This window comes from Nelumbo nucifera, chromosome 3, assembly GCF_055504915.1.
Source record: "Nelumbo nucifera cultivar China Antique chromosome 3, China Antique-T2T, whole genome shotgun sequence".
In the NCBI taxonomy this organism is placed as follows: domain Eukaryota; kingdom Viridiplantae; phylum Streptophyta; class Magnoliopsida; order Proteales; family Nelumbonaceae; genus Nelumbo; species Nelumbo nucifera.
In genome coordinates, this window is record NC_142651.1 from 51,009,474 (window position 1) to 51,030,320 (window position 20,847).

The 20,847-nt window shown below is 41.5% G+C and overlaps 1 protein-coding gene across 1 annotated transcript; it reads right to left on the reverse strand.

The window, feature by feature from the left end:
* Positions 1-12,213: 12,213 nt before the first annotated feature.
* LOC104600837 (histone H4) lies at positions 12,214-12,856 on the reverse strand. The gene has a single exon (XM_010263971.3). It carries the CDS (start codon positions 12,747-12,749, stop codon positions 12,438-12,440), a length of 312 nt encoding a protein of 103 aa, XP_010262273.1. The 5' UTR covers positions 12,750-12,856; the 3' UTR covers positions 12,214-12,437.
* Positions 12,857-20,847: the final 7,991 nt, after the last annotated feature.

Sequence of the window (20,847 nt, forward strand, 5' to 3'; positions counted from 1 at the left end):
GACATCATTGTCTGCGGTGACTCCTAGTTCGTGGTAAATCAGGTTCTGGGTGAGTACGAAGCTCGCAAACCAACTATGGTAGCATACTTAGCCAAAGTAAGAGAGACTCTGCTCAACTTTCGGTCACACTTCATCCAGCAAATCCCGAGATCAGAGAACGCTAAGGCCGATGCCCTGTCACAGTTAGCCAGCACGGGAGATAACACCATGAGGATTGTGTATATAGAAAACTTACCTCGGCCAAGCATTCTCAGGGGGGTAGAGGAGGTCGCTCCCGTCGTTCAAGCAAAGCCGAACTGGATTGATCCACTCACGAGCTTTCTACTACACGGGGCCCTCCCCACAGACCGTAATGCCACCAGGAGGGTAGAGCGCCAAGCAACCAAATACATCATGATAGACGGATGGCTGTACCAAAGATCCTATATGCTCCCCTACCTGTGCTGCCTGCGACCCTCGGAAGCCAAGCTCGTCCTCCGCAACACTCATGAAGGCTTGTGCGGTGGACAGTTGGGGGGTAGGGCCCTCGCTCAGAAAGCACTGTGACAGGGGTATTACTGGCCAACCATGAAAGCAGATGCGACCGAGCTTGTCAAAAAATGTGACAAGTGCCAGAAGCACGCTAACATCCACCACCGACCTGCCGCCGACCTGAAATACCTCACTAGCCATGGCCATTTGCGCAATGGGGGATTGACCTACTCGGGCCATTCCCGCCAACAACAAGACAAAGAAGGTTCCTAGTGGTGGCAGTGGACTATTTCACAAAGTGGGTCGAAGCTAAACCTCTCACGACAATCACAGCTCGGAACGTGCAGAACTTCTTTTGGAAGAACATAGTGTGTCATTTCGGATTACATCGGGTACTGATCTCAGACAATGGTAAAAAGTTCGAAGACATCAAGTTCCAAAACTAGTGCCGAGACATGGGGATCCAGCAGAATTTCACCTCGGTGGCATACCCTCAAGCGAACAACCAAACGAAAGTTACAAACAGAGCTATCCTTCGAGGACTGAAACCACGCATGGACCGAGCTAAGGGGCTATGGACGAACGAGCTGCCCAATGTACTATGGGCCTACCGTACCATGGAAAGGACCGCCACAGGACAAACCCCCTTTAACCTTACATACTGCACCGAAGCAATCATCCCAGCCGAGATTGAAGTCCCCTCGCTGAGATTCGAAGCATATGAAGACAAAGCAAACAAAGACCAGCTGCGTACCAACCTCGACCTGCTAGATGAAGTACGGGACCTCGCATATATTAAGACCATGGCCTATCAGCAAAGGATAGCTCGGTACTATAACGCCAGGGTCAAAAAACGGACTCTCCGCATTGGCAACCTGGTTCTCCGCAAGGTTATGATGCCTGAGCTTGGCGTTGGCAAGCTCGGTCCAAACTGGGAACGACCCTACCGAGTAAAGCAAATACTCGGGGAATGAACATATGAACTCGAAACCCTAGAAGGGAAACGAGTACCTCAGGTGGGGAATATTATCAACCTAAGACAATATTACCCATAGATCACCGAATTGAGTAGACCACGAGTCGCTCCTGGAGCCTAAGGGCCAACTCGCTGAGCTAGCGACGACCTCGGCAACAAGAGATCCGGTCACCCCTCGGAAAAGACAGACTCTAGGAAAATGGATCATGAGTCACTCCCCATAACCTAAGGGCCAACGCACCGGGTTAACTAAAGACCACGGCACTATGCATGACCTTACCACCTCGCCAGCAAAGGCTTAGCATACCAAGGATCAAAGGCATCTCGAGTACGAACTCCCTGACTCCTAGCCTTACCTCGGTATACACTGCTAGGGGTAAACACCAACATAAATTGCCAAGTAGACAGGTCAGGCACGTGCCTTACTAAGCCTACCTCGGCGTGCGTTGCTAAAATCTTATGATCACCCCTACTAAGTACGAGAAAACAGTTTCGAGTGACAGCAGTAAAGGGTCACCCACCTCAAGAGCTAAATTCACTAACTCAATAGCTCAGATAAGACAAGCACTTCGGCAGAAGAAAACTATACAAACACTTAACAAAATATGTACTCTCATTACATAAGTGTGCTTTCATTACAGAAACCCCAGTACAAAGAACCAAGAAAAAGAGAAAGTAAAACTAAGCCCACAGGCCCGAAATACAAGGACCACGCAACTACTCTGAAGGCTTGTCAACTTTACTCGGAGCCTCTTCGGGGGCCTCCTCGGGGGTGTCATCCAGGTCAGTAACACCAGCCTCCTCATTGCCGCCCTCATCGTCGGAGTCAGGGTCATCCGCAGCCTGGCGGGCCATGTCATCCGTCATACTCCAGGTCGTGAAGGCACTTATGTCGAGGTCAGGGTACATGTGCCTTATCCACCACGTGCCGAGCTTAAATCCCCTACGGTAGGCCTACGACATTACGTCGTCAAACCTAGACGATTTGACGTAGTCAATAACGGCCTGGGCCTTCGCCTCTCCGAGAGCTTCATCGAAGATCTTGGTCTTCTCCTTGATGTTGGCTTTGAGGTACTCCCTCAACCTCCTTGAGTCCCTGCACCTCAAGCTGCGAAGCCTTCTGCCCCGCCATGAGGCTCTCCACCTAGAGCTTCAGGGCTTCCTGGCCTTCTCTAAACCCGTTCACCTCGGCCTTCAGCCTATCCCTTTCGCAAGCTAGCTCCTCCTTCTCTGACAGCAGAACCTCAATGAAGCCCTTCTGAGCTGTAGTGTCACTCTCCAACTGATGAATCTTGCACCGAGCTGCCCTCAAGTCAGTATGAGTTGTGCGAGATGACTCCTCCGCAGCCAAAGCGCGCCTCAGGTATTTGTCAAACTAAAAGGCCAACGCGTGCACAACAGTGTTCACCTGGCAAAAGGAGGTGGGTCAGTACCGGGGAGGAAAGAGCAAAAGAAAGGGAAAAATGGTGACCCTTAGAGTGCGAACTCACCACCATAGTGTGGGTTGCAGCGCGAGCCCCGAGCTGACCAGGGGTGAGGTCAGCCCAGTCTATAACCACTACGGAGATGAAAGCCCCTCTACTTCTTTCAAGGCTGACTTGGGGGTTCAGGATGATCTCCTCCTCCCCCTGGCTCCCCGAGCTAGATGTCACCGTATCTGCGGCATGATGAGTCGATCCTTCAGAAGCCTCAACAGCAACCCCAGTAGGATTAGGGCCTTCGGCGGCAGCCCCGGTTGGATCCTCGATCGACTCTGCTGCCATTTCAGGCTCCTGAGATAGTAAGTCCCCCTCCAAGTCTATCACTGGAGGGGCATTAGGGAGCTCGGGCTCCAAAACGGGAGCCTGTGGGAGCTTGGGCCCCGAAGAGGGGACGTGCGGAAGGTCTGGTTCAGGGGTGCAGGTCCTTGGGGATTCCACGCACGCCTTCTTGGCAGCTCGCTTCTTCCTCTTCTTCATCTGGTGAGGGAGCCTCGGACCAGTAATCCTCTCTTCCTCCATGGGACCTGTAATAGAGCTCGGCATCAGTAAGCTCGAAAATACTTGGCTGATTAAGCAAGACACTAAAGTAGAAATAGACCTACCTGGGCTCAAACCGACCTAAATGAGCTTCCCTTCGGCAATGTAGTCCCCGTGATCGAACCCGGTCTGAGCCCATGAGTGAAAGGTTTCTCACGTCTTCCGATTAAGAGCAATGTTGTGAGCTTGAGTGGCCACCCTTCAGCTGGTAAGGAAGGGCCACCCCGTGCTGCTCTGGACTACAAAGTAGTCCCGCTTCCAGGCCAGGACCTTGCTTGGGAATTTATGTAGCATTTTGAAGCCCGGGCGAGGGGACAGATAGTAGGTCCGCCCGTACTCGGGGGAATGCCCGAGGCACTCATTTTTATTAACAGAACAAAACAAAGGATATCTGTGTCTAAGGGAAAGTTGTGTTCGGAACAAAGGGAGATGGTCCCGACCACGTTCCGAATAGAATTGGGGTGGACTTGGTCCAGCGTGATGCTAAAGCGTCTCAACACCTCGAGAATAAGGTGGTGAAGAGGGAGACGAAGCCCGCCAACAAGTTGCCCCCTAAAGATCACGATCTCATCTGAATTGTGCTCTCAAGGGAAGCTTCCGGTGGGAAGACTATACGAATACTCTTGAGGCAGGTTGAATTGCTGGATGAGGTGCTGGAGCCTCCCCTGGGTCATAATAGAAGGATCGAACTGATCTTTTGCCCGACCTCGACGGGAGGTGGACGCCAGCTTACCCGAGGTCACCCGCACCTCGTGAGAAGGCCGAGCGACAACAGGGTCACCCTGACCCGAGGTACCCACCTCGAGTTTGTCTAAGAGACTGTCCCCGCTAGACATGGAATGAAATGAACTGAAGAAATGAGAGAGGGAAGCTCGGGGACTCACCGGGAAAAAGACGCAACCGAACTAGAAGACCCGAGCTGAAGACTCCAAACGCAAGCTCAAGGCAGACGAAAGATACTTAGTGGCAAAAGAAAATGACCAAGGTCCCCCGTTATTTATAGCCGCTGTGCCCGGGCGCCAACGGTCAAGATCAAAGCAATCTGATGGTACTCAAGAAAACCGGCTGTGAGACTCTCAAAACAAAATCAGTTTAGCGCATTTTTTGGCGTCTGCGAAGTCCAGATTGCGTGACGTCCACGCATATGTTGTACGCAACCCAGGTTTTTCCTTCCGAATGAATCGAACACCAGACCGGTCTGGCCAACGAGTTGCCCGAAAGGGTGGCATGAGTACCAAGCCAAATCCACCCGGCGCACCGTGAACTCCCTGTGCTGGGTCACCACCCCCAGCACGGGGAGTGGGGGGCAAATGATGGAGGATGATTTGGCCTGACCTCGTAGCACGAGGACACGTGTGCATGACCTAGCTCAATGAACAACTTAGCCTGAAAGCACAACCGCGACTCGACATGAGAGACACGCCGAGTCCAACGCTGGCCACTCGGCAGGTTACGCAACTCGCCAAGGACTAACACCTAGCCAACCTTGACTCCCACCAAGTGTAGGAGGTCCCGAGCTCCTCCCAGGGCCTGAGCTCCCCTTGAGGCTCGAGCTCCCCCTAAGGGGCTCTGAGCTCTCCCTTCCTAAGAAGGGAGCACCCCGGATTTTGGCTAAGTGTCCCGAGGGAGAAGCACCTCGGGGCAGCACCGCCTCCAGTGCTGGCACCTCGGCACCTCAGTACCGAGACAAACCTGCCCCAGGTAGTCTGGCGTACAGTAGCTTGATAGGCCGTAAGAAGGCATGTCTGACATCCGTACCTGTTGGACCCAGTGGCAGGACTCTGATCCCTTGCCAGGCGGCGTTCTGTTTGTCATCTTTAGAAAGCATGACACATCTGTCAAGTCCGTACCTGGCGATAGCAGTCTGTAGCAACAACCTGCGCCTGCCACACCTGCCTTGGTAGCAACGTCTAGGGCGGTGGCGGTTATGCCAAGTATGACTGAGCTCCGACATAAAAAGAACTCCAACTATCACGAAGAGGAGGTATTGAAGCTTAAGCACTTTCAACACTCTTATTCTTTGTTCTTTCTTTGAGATTTCTCCAGTTCTAACTTAACCATCGGAGTGTTCCCACCGGAAGAGCTCCCCAGGAACCTTTCACCTTCTCCTTCCTCTCAGGTGCCGTCCATTCCAGCTAGAAGCCAAGTCACAGCCAGCTAGGAGTGCCCAGATTGTGCAGGATCACCACCATTTAATTTGTTTTTACATAATTGATTTAAACTTTGCCAAGAAACCCCCTTTTATCACCTGCCGATCCCCACCAAAATAATGTTTATAATTTTTTAATTTTTTTCACAAATTCCTTAAGGTAGAGACAAGCAAGACATGATGTAAGCAACAACAACATTCAAAACTGCTTTATCAATACCTCTTTACCAGCCTTATTGTGCAATTTGCTTTTCCACCCTAAGGTTTTACTCTCTATCCTATTAGTGATATATTTAGACATCCTAGATTTTGATTTGATAAAGTGGGATGGAAGACCAAAATACACTAAGAGATTCACAACTTTCTTAAAGTGCCTGCTTCTAGCAAAGAAGTTCCGGCCGAGATCTATGGACATTGGAGCTAAAAGACACCTCTGATTTGTTTATACCCACTTATTGACTATAAGCCAACACATACAAGCTGATAATATCCAGAATACTTTGCTCTTCCACAAGATTTGCTTTTATGAAGATGTAGATGTCTTTCACATAAAATAAATAAATAAATGGGAGACCATGATTAATCTTAACACCAGAAATCTTCTCATTTCCAACCAGCTTATTAAGTAATCTTAAGAAAACATTAGAATAAAGGAAGAACAAATATGGTGAGAAAGGACCTCTTTGTCTTAAGCCCTTTGTTGGGAAGAACTTTTGAACCATTTAGAAGCACTTAGTAAGAGACAGAAGTAATACATTCTACAATCCATCTAATCTACTTTTGCCCCAATCCCAAAATTTCCATGACCTTCCTAAGAAAGATCCACTCCACTCTCCCATACACTTTACTCATGTCTAACTTAATAGCCATGAGACCTTTTTTTTTCCTTTGTTTTTCTTCATGTAGTAAAAAATTTCAAGGGAAAATAGGATGTTATGGATATATTCCTACCTTCTAAGAAAGCACTCGAGTTTGGAGAAACAATTTTAGCCAATTTTGGTTTTAGTCCATTTGCCAATACTTTTGTTATTATTTTATAAATTGCATTGCATATATAGATTGATAGGCCTGAACTGACTTGGATCTTCAGTAAAGTCAACTTTGTGAATCAAGGAAATGAAGGTATTATTTAAATCCTTAAGTAACCAAGAATAAATTGATTGTAGCTTTAATATCTTTTCCCACTATACCCCAGTGCTTTTAAAAGAAGAAATTTCGGTACCGATCTGGCCTAAGGGCCTTTTGGGTTCCATTTAAAAAAGGGCTTCAACAATTTCCTCATCTGTAACGTGTCTCTCTAACTCAACTACATCCTCGGGATCAAAGACTCCAGATATAGGAAATAGGGTTGGTCCGATGGACCAAAACCAATTGCATTGGTTCCGGTTCCAATTCCTAATATATTGTCACAATCCAAGCTATATATATTAAATGTATATAAATATAATATATATATTAAATAAATTAATATTATATATATAATATTTTCAGTTGGCTTATTATAACTGGGTCCATTAGGTTAGACCAAATTGTCTCGAGAACAAATCGTTTCAGTTCTAGGTCTAAATTTACAGACTTTATTGGGTTTGGTTCTATTCCGGGTCCTTGGTACTTCTTGTCGAGTAGATTGCAGTTCTACCTAGACCTAAACCAGACCTAAACCGTTGACATCCCTAATCTGAAAAAGTAAAATGGGTGTTGAAGCAGTTCCTAAAAGCTTCTTCAATTTTGCTCTCCTCTTCCACCCAAACACCATCTCTATTTTTTAACCTCAAAGCTCTATTTCTAACCCATCTACCTAGAGTGGATTGATGAAAAAACCTTATTTTTGTGTATAGAACCCATCTTCTGTTTTTAGCCACAAGTCCAAATTTCCCTCACAGCTCCTCACTCTTTCCCCATAATAAGAGGTACATACATCTCTAAGTGTCATATCCGGATCAATTGAGCTTCATCAAATTTTTTATTCAGATTCCCAAAATAATTCCTATTCCATTTCCTTAGCTCTAATTGTAGCCATTTGCCATTATTTCTCAAGCAAAGTTGACTCAGACATCTGACTTCTTTCTTTGAAATATTCTCAATCACTTTTGCACAATATTCATTAAGGATTTGGGGTGCAGTCTCAAGCAACCCAAGCTATGCACAGACAAACTTTAGCACGCTCTAACATTTTATTTATTCCACAAATCCACATTTTGGGCAAATGATGTACAAAGTCAAGGAGCAAGCATGAGAAAACTTGATTATACCAAAAAGAGTATACAGTGACTTGACACCAAAAGCAATATGTGAATGATTAAATGCCTTAAAAACCACAAAAAAAAAACAATTGTTGTTCAAGTTTTTTTAGGGTTGCAATTTGAGTGGGCCTAACTCGAGCCCAACTCTAACTTTCCCTTAGGCTTGGGCACAAATTTTCGAGATTTTAGTTGGGATCAAGTCTAAAGGCTCAGCCTTACCAAAATCTTGGGCCAGGCTAAGGTAGATTGAACCCAATACAGACCTATGCAAATGGGGAATACAGAAAAATATTTGGGTGGACCTTTATTCTTTTCTAGTTCCAAGCTTATACATAGTTTATTTGTGATAAATTCACATAGGATGATTATCCTTTTTATGAGGTTATATAATATATCTTGTTAAGACTGAAAAAAAAAGAGCAAGAGAATTAGCATTTATATTGTAAAGTTTCCAAGATGAAGATTTTGTCAAGTATATCAAAAGTCTGAAAAATCCAACTGACTTTGCAACGTATCTTGGTTTTACTTTTCAATGTTTTATGTCATATATCATTTTTCATTGTAAATTGTTGAAAATGGGTCATATCAGAGTGGATCTAGTTCGATTCACTAGATCCAATTTTTTGGGGGGGTCAAAACTCTACGTGCAAATGTCAACATTGTCAGCACCCATAAACTACAACCATATCCTATTATTTCCATCTACGCTTAAGAAATTAGTTGAATATTACTTGCCAAGAAGGATCACTCGACTATGCAAAATTTGACCCTAAACCTTTCTTTCCACCAAGAATCAAAGATTGATTTAATAGGAATCAAGGTCTAAAATATCAATTCACCCTAATATGCTGAAGGGTGTATCAATACTTTGAAGTGTGCTTTTTATTTAGGGTAAACTATAGCTGTACTTTGGGGTACTTTGGGGTAGTGAAAGTTCGGGGTTGAAGGTACTCAAGTGTATCCCGTAAACTTTCAATTGGATCCCGTTGGCTTTTTTTTATGCTTTTGAGTTGTGGCCTACGTTGAAATAACTCAAAAGGCAACCATTAGGTGCCTTGCCTAATTTTAAATGAATTTAGTGTGGTAACTTATCAAATTAATCAACTTGGTCAACAGTATCTTGTAAATTTTTGTCAATTTTGTATAATGAGTTGTAAGTTTTATCAAGTTGGTCTTATGTTTATTTATACGGTCTCATTTATATCCTATAAGTTATTAAATTAGTCAAGAGTTTTTTATGAATTTCTATCAAATTGGTATAATAATTGTAGAACTATATCAAATTGGTCTTATGTTCTTCTATACGATCTAATTAATACCATTTAAGTGTGTAAATTAAAGTACATAACAATTCATTTGCATCCCTATACCATATATATATATATATATCACTTGTATTTCAAACCCAAACTGAACATCTCCCCACAATGACGTTCTCATATAGACAGCAAATAACATATTCAAAATTTCAACAGCATTTAAAAGGGACTATGTTGGCATTTCAACTCTATTCTTTTCTGACCATGGCTTTCTCTCATGACGATTTTACTCCGCCCTTAATTTACTACCCTCATTGGTGAAGTGTTCTTCATTGAACTCTCTTCTGCTTCTTTGTAGGGATAAGAATGAGCAACAGCAATGCTCATTTAAATGATGTTTTGGTCATTTTTTTAATTTTTTAATTTAAAAATATATATATAGGCACTTTGGTAATTTTATCATACACCATAATGTGAATTAAGGAAGTAGAACCAATTATCTATTTTTGAGAATTTAAGGTACTTATCCATCACTACCTCCAAAATACAGGATACCTATATGTAATTTATTTATTTTTAGTTTTTCATTTTCAAATTTATAGGGAGGGCCTCAAAAGCGGGTCAGCCCACGGATTTTGAAAAAATAAAATAAAATCGACCATGATAAGAATTTCTTCACTAATGACGGATGAAAGGAGAGAGAGATGATGATGATATAACTTATATACATCCGGACTGCATCTCTTCACTAATTATTCATCAAACAATAAGCCATAGTATTTTCAGACCTCTTTACATGATATAACTTATATACATCCGGCTTAGATGCAGTCCGGATTGAGTGGACCCTTCAGTTCATGGGGCGCGTGAACCCTCCAATAGGAGGTGTGCACATCGCCCTATTCAGGGATTGCTATTCCACTAACGTAACGAGTCTGTTAATGTTGTCATCCTACTTCAATCATTTCGATAAAAACAAAACCCGATCCCTATCTTTCCCCCTCATTCCTTTGAACCGTCTTTCCGCAGTTTCATTTTCACCATAGCCCTAGCTCAAGCGCAAGATGGTGGCATGCAACGATTTCAACGTCTGATGGCGTGGAGTCAACCGGCGGCGAGAATCAACCAGTGGTCAGCATCTATTCTCCTCATTTTCCTTCCAAACCTATTATTCCTCTCCAATATGATATTCTTCCTTTCTACAGACCACTGACGACGATTTCTCTGTTTCATTGAGCTCTAATGGCCTGGAATCAACCAGAGTAAACCAGCAGTTGGGTTGGGGCGTTCATCGCCGGCTATCCAACATCATGAGATTTAACCCAATTGCATCCTCATTTGGATCAATCTACGTGATGGACAACCCATTCACAACCACACCTAATATAAATTCAACCCTCATGGGGCGTGCTCAGGGGCTCTATGCCATGTCTTCGCAACAGAGCAAGTTCAGACTTCTGATGACTCTCGTCTATGTGTTTGTCAGCTGACCATACTACGGTAGTTCCTTCATCGTGGTGGGTCGGAACCCAATCTCGAATGAAGCAAGAGAGATGTCAATCGTCGGAGGCATGCGAGTTTTTCGGATTGCATGTGGGGGTATTGCTTGGAAAAGACACTCCATGGCAGGATTTGATGCAATAATCAGATATAATGCAGCCCTGATACATTAATTAATGGAGTTCTTATTTTTGTATTCATATGTTACTTGGATCCTCCGGCCTTCTATGAGATTTTCTATTATGAATAAATAAAAAATTTACCTTCATTTCATTACCCATGGGGTAATTTAGATGGTCTCTCTCTCTCTCTGAATCGGGAAACAACAATATAGTTCCGATTTCCAACTGTGTTAAGTTGTTCTTGCAATTCTAATTCAAAGTTCCAACATACATATTGCATTGGGACAGGAGTGACTGCACAGGAGTGGAAGCCTTGTGAGTTGTGAAGATGCCAGAATCAAATGACCCACATCTTGGGAAGAACAAGTTCTGATTTATGGATCTTCACGTTGTCGTAGATTTGATCAAAAGCTTGAAATGTTCGGTCTATCTATCAAAACAAGTATCCCCATCCAAATAATAGCTTGTTCTCTCCATTTTTTATATCAAACCTTTTTATCTTCGTGTAAAGGAAATACAGTTGAGACAAAAATTGTTAGATTGTCAATGTTGGAACAAATGAAGCTGGTTTACACTTGTTGCCGGTTGATTTCCCACGATCGAAGCTCAATGAAACAGAGAAATCGCCACTAGTGGTTATCTGTAGAAAAGAATATCATATGGTTATATTTTTACCTAACTGGTTGAACCAACGTTAACGGAATAGCAAACTGCACGCCTCCTATTGGAGGTGAACCGAAGGGTCCACTGAATCCGGACTCGCTTAAATGATAGTTCTGTTACCTCGTCCCTGTAAAGTTTGTCGGGCCATGAACATCACAGATAATCAAAACGTTGGCAATGTTTCTCTTAGACTGCTTCTTATAGAACCCGTGGAAGAGGCTGCCACCTGCCATTCCACTTCGTTATAGATCTGAGAGTGAGACCTTGATCCCATTGTTACCAGTATCCCGGAATCAATCTTGGTTAGAACAATAGCATATGGCTGCCTTATCATTTGCCCTTTAAGAACCATCGACATATAATGCCACCTCCAAATGACCAGGAAGAATGTGAAGAACACTGTTATCTCTTTCTTTCATTTCTGTCTGACTCTGCAGTTGTGACAATTTAACATTGCCTGATGCAATGCCTCTATCATTTCTCCACAGAACACACAATTCTCATCCGGATAGATACATGTGAGTCCGTCCTTTCTATGAATAACATCCCAATACAATTTCCATTGGAACATTCGAAGGCGACAGATTACCTGAGCCAGTTAATTGGATATTTGGCGTAAAGATGCATATGTAAACTGATTTGAAAGTACACCACCATATCATGTATATCTTATACAGTAGAATGGGGAAGCTAAATTGTTGATGTTAATATTTGGTGACATGGTTGAAACCTGCTGTAAAAACGACCAGCTGCCGTAGACCTTTTACTTTCAAAATACACAGATTGAAAGGAAAAAGAAACATGAAGAGAAATTGAAAGAGGAATACTTTTCTCAACAAATATCTCATTGAAGAATAAGAGGAACAACGCTAGTATTTTCCTTGAATCGCCCTTGGAAATAGAATACAATCAGCCCCACAATGAGAAAGAAACAAAGAAGAGAAAAAAAACGCAGTTCCCTTCGTATTAACAAATGCCCATAAGAGATATAAGAGAAGAAAAAAACGAAAATTTTCACACCTAGATGACAGAAACCCTAACCACCGAACCCGTACAAAGTCCTGCCCTGTCTCTTGAGAGCATAGACGACGTCCATGGCAGTGACGGTCTTCCGGCGAGCGTGTTCAGTGTAAGTGACGGCATCACGAATGACGTTTTCGAGGAAGATCTTGAGAACACCACGAGTCTCCTCATAGATGAGACCACTGATACGCTTGACACCACCACGACGAGCCAAGCGACGAATGGCAGGCTTGGTGATACCTTGGATGTTATCCCTCAGCACCTTACGATGCCTCTTCGCTCCTCCCTTTCCCAATCCTTTACCTCCCTTCCCTCTTCCTGACATTTTCTCCCTTCCTCTGCAACTCTTCTCTATCCCGCGAGTTTTCGCCTCTTCTTTTCCCTCCTCTGCTTCTGTGTCTCTTCGCTTCGCTTGGTTACTCGAAAATTGGCCGAGCGGTCTTTTATAGCTTTCTCCGGTTAGGGGAGCGCGTTTACGCCGTAGGATTGGGTAGTGATCCGTGAAGTTGTATAGGAAGAATTCTGGTCCGTCAGATCATAAAAGCTGCAATTTTATTGGTCAATAGACAAAGCGGGGATTGTTGCTTTGTTTTCTTCTCCCATCTCCCGCTCTCTTTTGGATTTTGCTGTTTCGCCGAGCGGGTTGATTAATTAAAAGTTTAAAACCTAAAAAGTGCTGTAATTACCATAATACCTACCACCTTTAGTTTAGTTTTCTGCCACTGCTATCACTCATCAAAGTTACTTACAAGAGTGTTATGGTCCAGATATAAATAGCCTAGCCATTTAATTACGAAAATACCTTCACGATGCCGATGCACAAACTCAACTTCATCAATCCAACATTCTAACGTTCTAATTGACCCCGCGAAACAACGTTCAATAAACCCAACAACAAAATGAACCTAAAATGATACAGTTTGGCCCGGATCAGTTTCAATATATGAAATTTGATTGCATTTCACTTGGCCGATTATCTAAATAAGTCGGATCTAATCAAATCCGTTTTGAATCCAAATTCGGCCGGGTAAGTTTTTGGATCCGGATACTCCTCATCCTGATAAAATGAATCTCATCGGAAATATCAATCCATTGGTTTCGAATATACCTTCAATCAATTGGATTTGTTAAAATTCAACATCTTTTATAACTTTTAAATATGTCTTAAAAATTATATACATATATAATTTTTAAAAGTTACATAATATATATATATATATATATATATATTTTAAATAATTTATTCTTATAACTTTTAAATATGACTTAAAACAATTTATGTATAACGTTTATATCCTTAAGTTTATAGTTTAAGCTTCATTCATAGGGTTGTAATTTTATATTTTTATTATGTCTAAAATTATAAATTGGCCTATAAACCTAAAGCCCTGATTGATTGATATTAGTTCATCTATTATTCTTTCATTGGAATTTCCTAGCCACCCACCTTTAAATAATAACTAATAAGAACAGGAAATGTTCCCAATGAATGATAGGGTGTGCATGTGAGGTGCCTGTGAGGCGTCAGTTGTGAGGAGCAGATCCAGTCTCCAACCCAAAAGGTCAAAATCATAGTTAGGAATGTCAATGGGCTAGAGTGGGCCCAGGTTTTACATATTCCATCCTCGGCCCTAAATGCATATTATAGCACGCCTTGTACTCTAGCAGGGCTGGAAGAGACCAAATCTAATAATTATAATATAGTAAACACTTTCAATGAACACTTATAAATATTTTGGCATATAAAGTGATTTTTAATTTTTTTTCAAGGGTAGGCTGGGGTATTTTAATGGACAGGTGTCAAAAAATTTTCTAAATGCTCATTGAACATGCTAACAACATTGTGCCCACCTAATCTGGATTGGGGTTGTAAGTCCTAGCTCCAACCTTATTCTTACAAGAAATGGGCATCCTTAAATTTATCTCAGTTCAATTAACCATTGTTCGCCAGTATGGTTTCATTCATATTTTAGATTGGATTTGGATTTACCCCTATCCAATTTGATATTTTTAATAAATTCTTCAAAAGCTTTTAATAGTTATAAACTACACACATATAGATAGATATAATAAAAAGGATTAAAAGAAATGTAATTGTTTTTAGGGGTAAATTGCACGAAACCCTCACCTGTACTATGGGGTAAGTGACAAAGACCTCCTACACTTTGGTTATTAGATGAAACCCTCTTAACCATTTAGTCACATGACGAAATGCATTAAATTATTAAAATGACCTACTAAACTTTCTCTATTTTCTTTTTCTTTCCATCAACTACTTCTCACGTATAAGAGCAAATCATCAACAATTAGGAGCATCAAAATCCTTAAGAAAACACTACCTTCAATGGAAATAACCGACTATAATCATAAGCTCTGCTATAAAATGACAAAATCATATGCACTAATCCCCGATATGACTCTCGAGCACGAAAGCCGCAGCAGCGAAGACGAAGAAGGAAAAAGAGAGGACACAGAGCGAAGAAGCTAGGGTTTATTTTAATGAGAACGAGAGTTGTGGGGAAGTTAAAGATCAGGTGCAGGAGGTCAAAAGTGATTTTATGGAGGACTTAAAGCAAAGTGATGGTGATGCCGGTGATGAGGTAGTCAGATCCTAAGGTTGTTGAAAGAGGTTAGTACATTTCCAACTCCAAGTATAAGAACAGAATAAATTTTAACCTCTGAATCAATGATATAGGCTTAATATTAGATTTGTTCATTATTCATTTGGTTACATGACCGGAAGTCAACGATCTTACGAGGTTCTCTCGCGCTCCCTCTCTCTGCAAAAATCGCTTTCCTTCTAAATTGGAAGACTGCGTTTAATTTTCTCCACATTTCCATATAAGGAAACTTCTTATGAAGACAATCCAGTTATAGACAGAATTTGATTTATAGGACGAAACCATAATCCATAATCAATCTGAAAATTTACCGATTCTACTAAATTGGGATTCAACACCAATTACAAAATTTTACTTTTTTCGGATTTTAAGAGGGGGGAAAATCTTATGTTCTATTTTTAGATTTAAGCGGAGATTAGAGAAATTTTATTTTCTTAGATACCACTTATCCGGGTAAATGATACTCATATCTTAGGTGGGTAAATAATTTTCCCACCTAAGAGAAAAGTTGCCAATACTTGAATGGAATAAAAATACCCTTTTTAATAATGTATTTTTATGACCAAAATAGCCATTACCTTATTTACATAAAAAATAAAAGAATATAAATAAATACACTTACCCGAATAAATGTTTCCTAGAAACATGATCTAAAATAATTGGAAATGATCACTGTTTTTCCGCATTCAAAATTCAATTGCCTCCCATTCTCTTGACTCCTGATTCCTGAAGTCTTGTTCAGAAAATCAGAGGACAGGGACAATATCCTGGAAATCGCACAACAAGGATGAATATCAATTCTGCAAGTTGCTCCGGATCTAACACCACATTCTTATCCCAAAGAACCATGCAAAAACATTAACATAGAAGAAACACAAACTGCATGATAAAATAAATATATGGCAACCAAAAACAATAATAATAAAATCTAACAAAAATCGCATGATAAAAAATGTAAAATTATAAGTATGACTGACCTACGTGCTGATGATGCCACAAAGCTTAATTTGGACACTTAAAATCTATATGAAAAAGAGATACAATTAACTAAGAAAATGAATTAAGCCCCAAAATTGTTTAGCAGGAATTATAAGTTTAAGAAATCACTATTAATTACATTCAATTATTATTACTATTTTAATGGGGGAAAATCCAAAAAGTAATATCATGACAAAAGATGTCATAACAAATTAAAAATAAATGTGAGCATACAGTAGATCATTTGCCTCTTATAATTTTTTTGGAAAATTTGTAGGGGGTTTACGTAAGGATTGAAATATAGGAAAGGTTTATGTAACGCGTTTCTCTAATAACTAAAGTATTTAATGTATTAAATAAATTACTGAATTAATTAACAAAATTACTAATAAATAAAGTACTTTTTTTGCAAAAAGCCCTAATTAAAACTTAGAGAGAAAATACTTACAGAGTAGGTTGCTGGTTATAGTAGCAGATTGGTGAGGTTGGGCTACTATTAGGGATGGCAATCTGATCCGCCCTCATTTGGACAAGTTTGGGGAAAACCTGAAACTATTTTTATCAAATATGGGGTGGGAATGGTATTTATCCATCCACCCCAATATCTATACTATATTTGATTGCAACATAGGTACATCAGCCGTCTTCTTCTTCTCCCATTCACCCTTCTTTCATTTTCTCCTAAAACACCCCTTAATCTATCTTACATGTCCAATCAACAGTCATCTTAATCTATATTTTATTGCAATATAGCCTCCTAAATTATCTCTGATTATGTCTAATTCTTATTTATCTCATAAATTATCTTTAATTTATTAATGATTTTCTCTCCTAAATTATCTATAATTCCTATTAAAAACACAAAAATTAATTATAGGGTTTTTTACAAAATAAATGACTAAGTTTGGTGATTTGACAATATCAGCTGTATTTTCAAAATAATGGCAAAAACAGTGAGTGGAAAAGAGTTTTAATTTTTCAGTACAAAATTACCCTCAACTAAAAAGACCACACGACTTTTTTACCTTTTTAGTTCTTTACTTTATTGCATCTCTTTCTCAACATTTTAAAATGAAAGGGAGTAGGGGTGTTTGAATGTACCTTTAGGCATTACCATTTGCATTACTAGGCTACAAGGCAAAGCTTCTTCAAGAAGCCAAGAAAGTTTGAGAGATTGGTGGTGAGACAGGCTCAAATTACTCGCACATGAAGGTGTTCATCTACTCACACGAGTAGATTCCATTTAGCGCAAGGAAAATACACCTATTCCGTAATATATATATAAGAGAGAGAGATTACCTGCACCTGACTCATGCTGTGTTTGAATGCTTCTTTTGCCATCACCATTCATTAATTTGTATTTCAAAAGTAGAAATGATTCCATTGGCCACTAGGAATTTGCTACTCACTTTTCCTATCCACTCTCTGCCCACCGTAAATAGAAAATCTGGACTCTCCATTGGCTGTTTGCATATCTAAAATTTTAACAACACTCACCGGGGAAACTTGCAATGTATATTATCGTTCTCATCACCTTTGTAGTCTATTAAAGCTTCAAAAAATATCGACACAATCAATTTAGTCACTTCAGTTGCAGATTCTTTACTTTTCTCAAAGCCAAAACCTATTGATGGTCCTGCTACTTCAACTTCTTGAGCATGTTTTAATGCTAAAACATCTACTGATACATGGCCATTTCTACTTCCACTTTTGAAAACAATGGCTTGTGATTCTTCAACATTTGCAAAATCAGACATTATTGCATGTTTGCAATTTCTGCACTAGAAAGCAAGGAAACATCTATCTTTTATTTCTTCCTATATTTTTGGGATCACAATGTTTTAATTCTTCTAAGTTTTATCATCATGGAACTTCGTATGATTTTGTTACTTCAGAAAATATTGGTTCAACAGACCGTGCAGCTCTAATTACATTTCGAGATTCTTCAAAATTTTCCCAATGCAAAATCAGTTTGAAATTGTCAAGTTCATACAAGATTCTCCATACAACACTACCAAAGTAGAATCTTGGACGTTGATAATCTAACCCTAGAAAGAGCACCGGTTTTTAGGGTTTATTTAGCATTTCATCAATTCTCACTTGCAAAACTACCATTTCTTTGTAGCATAAACTAATGGTGATTATTTTCTTTCAAGTTCCGAATCACGGCTCTTTACATCTTCTTTTTGCTCTGAGCTGACTTCTGAAAACAAAACCTTGCAGATTGGATTGTTTCACTTTCATTCTAGATTCTTTAAATCTCATTAAGTCAAAATGTATTGGGAAACCAGATCTGCACTTAACCTTTCTACCGAAACGCAATCTTCGGTGGGTGCTCTGTATTCGTAGATGCATTTGAACAATCAACTCCTAGTGAAAGTGAGGCTCCTATTTGTATATATAGGAATGTACCTTTCAAAATAAGGGAGGACGAAGAAGAAGAATTTCCGCAAAGTTTTCATGGTATCAGAGCCAGGGTGCTTCGAGAAATAGAAGAGGAAGGTCTGTCGGCAAACGAAAACAGAGCAGTGGCGCACCCGTAACTGTGTGTTGCACTCTTCCTGGGCAAAGCAACCCCCATCAGACGAAGCCCTGTGAAACGGTTCGGTCTCTAAAGCGAAGAAGGTCTACGATCATAAGAGGTATAAGTGGCGCGAGAGTGCCATTTTCAGGCACCGTTGTCGTTGTCTCTCTGTCGGCAAACAGAAACAGAGCAGCGGCGCACCTGTAACTATTCGCTGCACTCTTCTTGGGCGAAGCAACCCCGCATCGGACGAAATCCTTGTGAAACGGTTCCGTCTCTGAAGCTAAGAAGTTCTGCGATCACAGGAGGAACAAGCGGCGTGAGAGTGCCATTTTCAGGCACCATCGTTGTCGTCTTTCTGTCGACAAACAAAAACAGAGCAGTGGCCCACTCGTAACTGTGCCCTGCACTCTTCCTGGGCGAAGCAACCCCCCATCGGACGCAGTGTTGGTTATCAAGGCGTGCAGAAGAATCCTGGTGCCAAAAAACCATTGAAGACGAGCCCAACCGCGGCAATCCCAGAACTTGACGAGGGTATCATCACCACACCTGAGAACAAATAGAGGTTACCCAGTCCGGGGTACCGAACGAGTTAAACTGAGTGAGAGTGGCCGCGCAGCTGACACAGGGGAATCTGTTCCTTGAGATCGAAGACTTGGACGAGTCCAGACTCGCCTACCGCGGCCAGGAGCTTTCTGTCAACAGTTTTTCCACCATGACCGGTGGAGAAGAAGACAGCAGGAAAGGTGCAGGGAGGGACATGGTCATCTTCTCGCCATACTACTTGCACCCGTCTGACAACACTGGAATGATCATTTCACTTGTCCAATTGAAAGGTGAGAACTATGAGGAGTGGGCAAGATCTATGAGGAACGCCCTTAGAGCAAGGAGAAAGCTCGGGTTCATTGACGGAAAGTTGGATAAACCAACAGACGATTCGACTGATATCGAAGATTGGTGGATGGTAAATTCAATGCTGGTTTCATGGATTTTCAACACAATCGAACCAACCTTGCGAACCACTATATCATATACAGAGAGTGTGAAAGACTTGTGGGAGGATCTGCGACAGAGATTCTCTATCGGGAATGGACCGCGAGTTCATCAATTGAAGGCTGATTTGGCCGCTTGTAAACAACAGGGACAAGCAGTGATGGCTTACTACGGGAGGCTGAAGGTCACGTGGGACGAGCTGGCAGAATATGATCCAGTACCTGCATGTCGTTGTAGCAGTTGTAACTGCAAAATTGCGACCATACTTGAAAAGAAGCGAGAAGAAGAGAGGGTACATCAGTTCTTGATGGGTCTTGATGATGCAACTTATGGCACCGTACGTTCAAATATTTTCAGCATAGAGCCGTTGCCAAATTTAAACTGCGTCTATGCAATGGTCATTCAAGAGGAAAGGCATCAAAGTATAGCCAAGAGCAAAGAAGAACGAAGTGATGCTGTGGGTTATGCAGTACATGCTGGTGCAAAAGCAGCTACTGCACGTACAAAGGATAAAAGCGTGAGTTGTACACACTGTGGAAAATCCGGACATGAAGCAAAGGACTGTTTCTAGGTGATTGGATATCCGGAGTGGTGGGGAGATAGACCACGCTCAACCGGGAAAGGAGGAGGCCGCGGACGAAGTGGTTTGGGCAGACAAGGACGAGGAAACAAGACAAGAGCAAACGCTGCCCAAGCAGCGGGAAGTGAGAGTGGAGGACAGAAAGTTGGAAGCACAAATGATCATGACCGCAACGGGTTTCCAGGGCTGAGCGGAGATCAATGGACAACCCTTCTCAATATTCTGAATTCACATAAATCTAGTGAAAAACTTTCCGATAAGAAAAGTTTTACTGATTGGATAATTGATTCCGAGGTGTCGCACCATATAACTGGAGACATTAATTTGTTGATTGAAGTCCGGAATATTACGCCGTGTCCGGTTGAACTTCCTAATGGGAAGCAAACTACCGCAGTGAAGGAAGGGACTTTGCATTTGGGTGGAAATATTTATTTGCATCGTGTGCTTTTCGTACCAAGAATGAACTGCACTCTTATTTCTGTAGCTAAATTACTGCAAGAGATAAATTGTACTGTCACTTTTACTGACAAGCTGTGCGTGATACAGGACCAAACCTCGAGGACTCTGATTGGAGCGGGTGAGCAGTGTGATGGGGTCTATTAGTTCAGAGGAGCAGCACCGGTTCGAGCAAATCGGACAAGTGGAATAAGTGAATGGGGTTGTGGCATCGCAGATTAGGGCATCCATCTAAATAGATATTATATCCTCTTCCTAAAGTAGATAAATT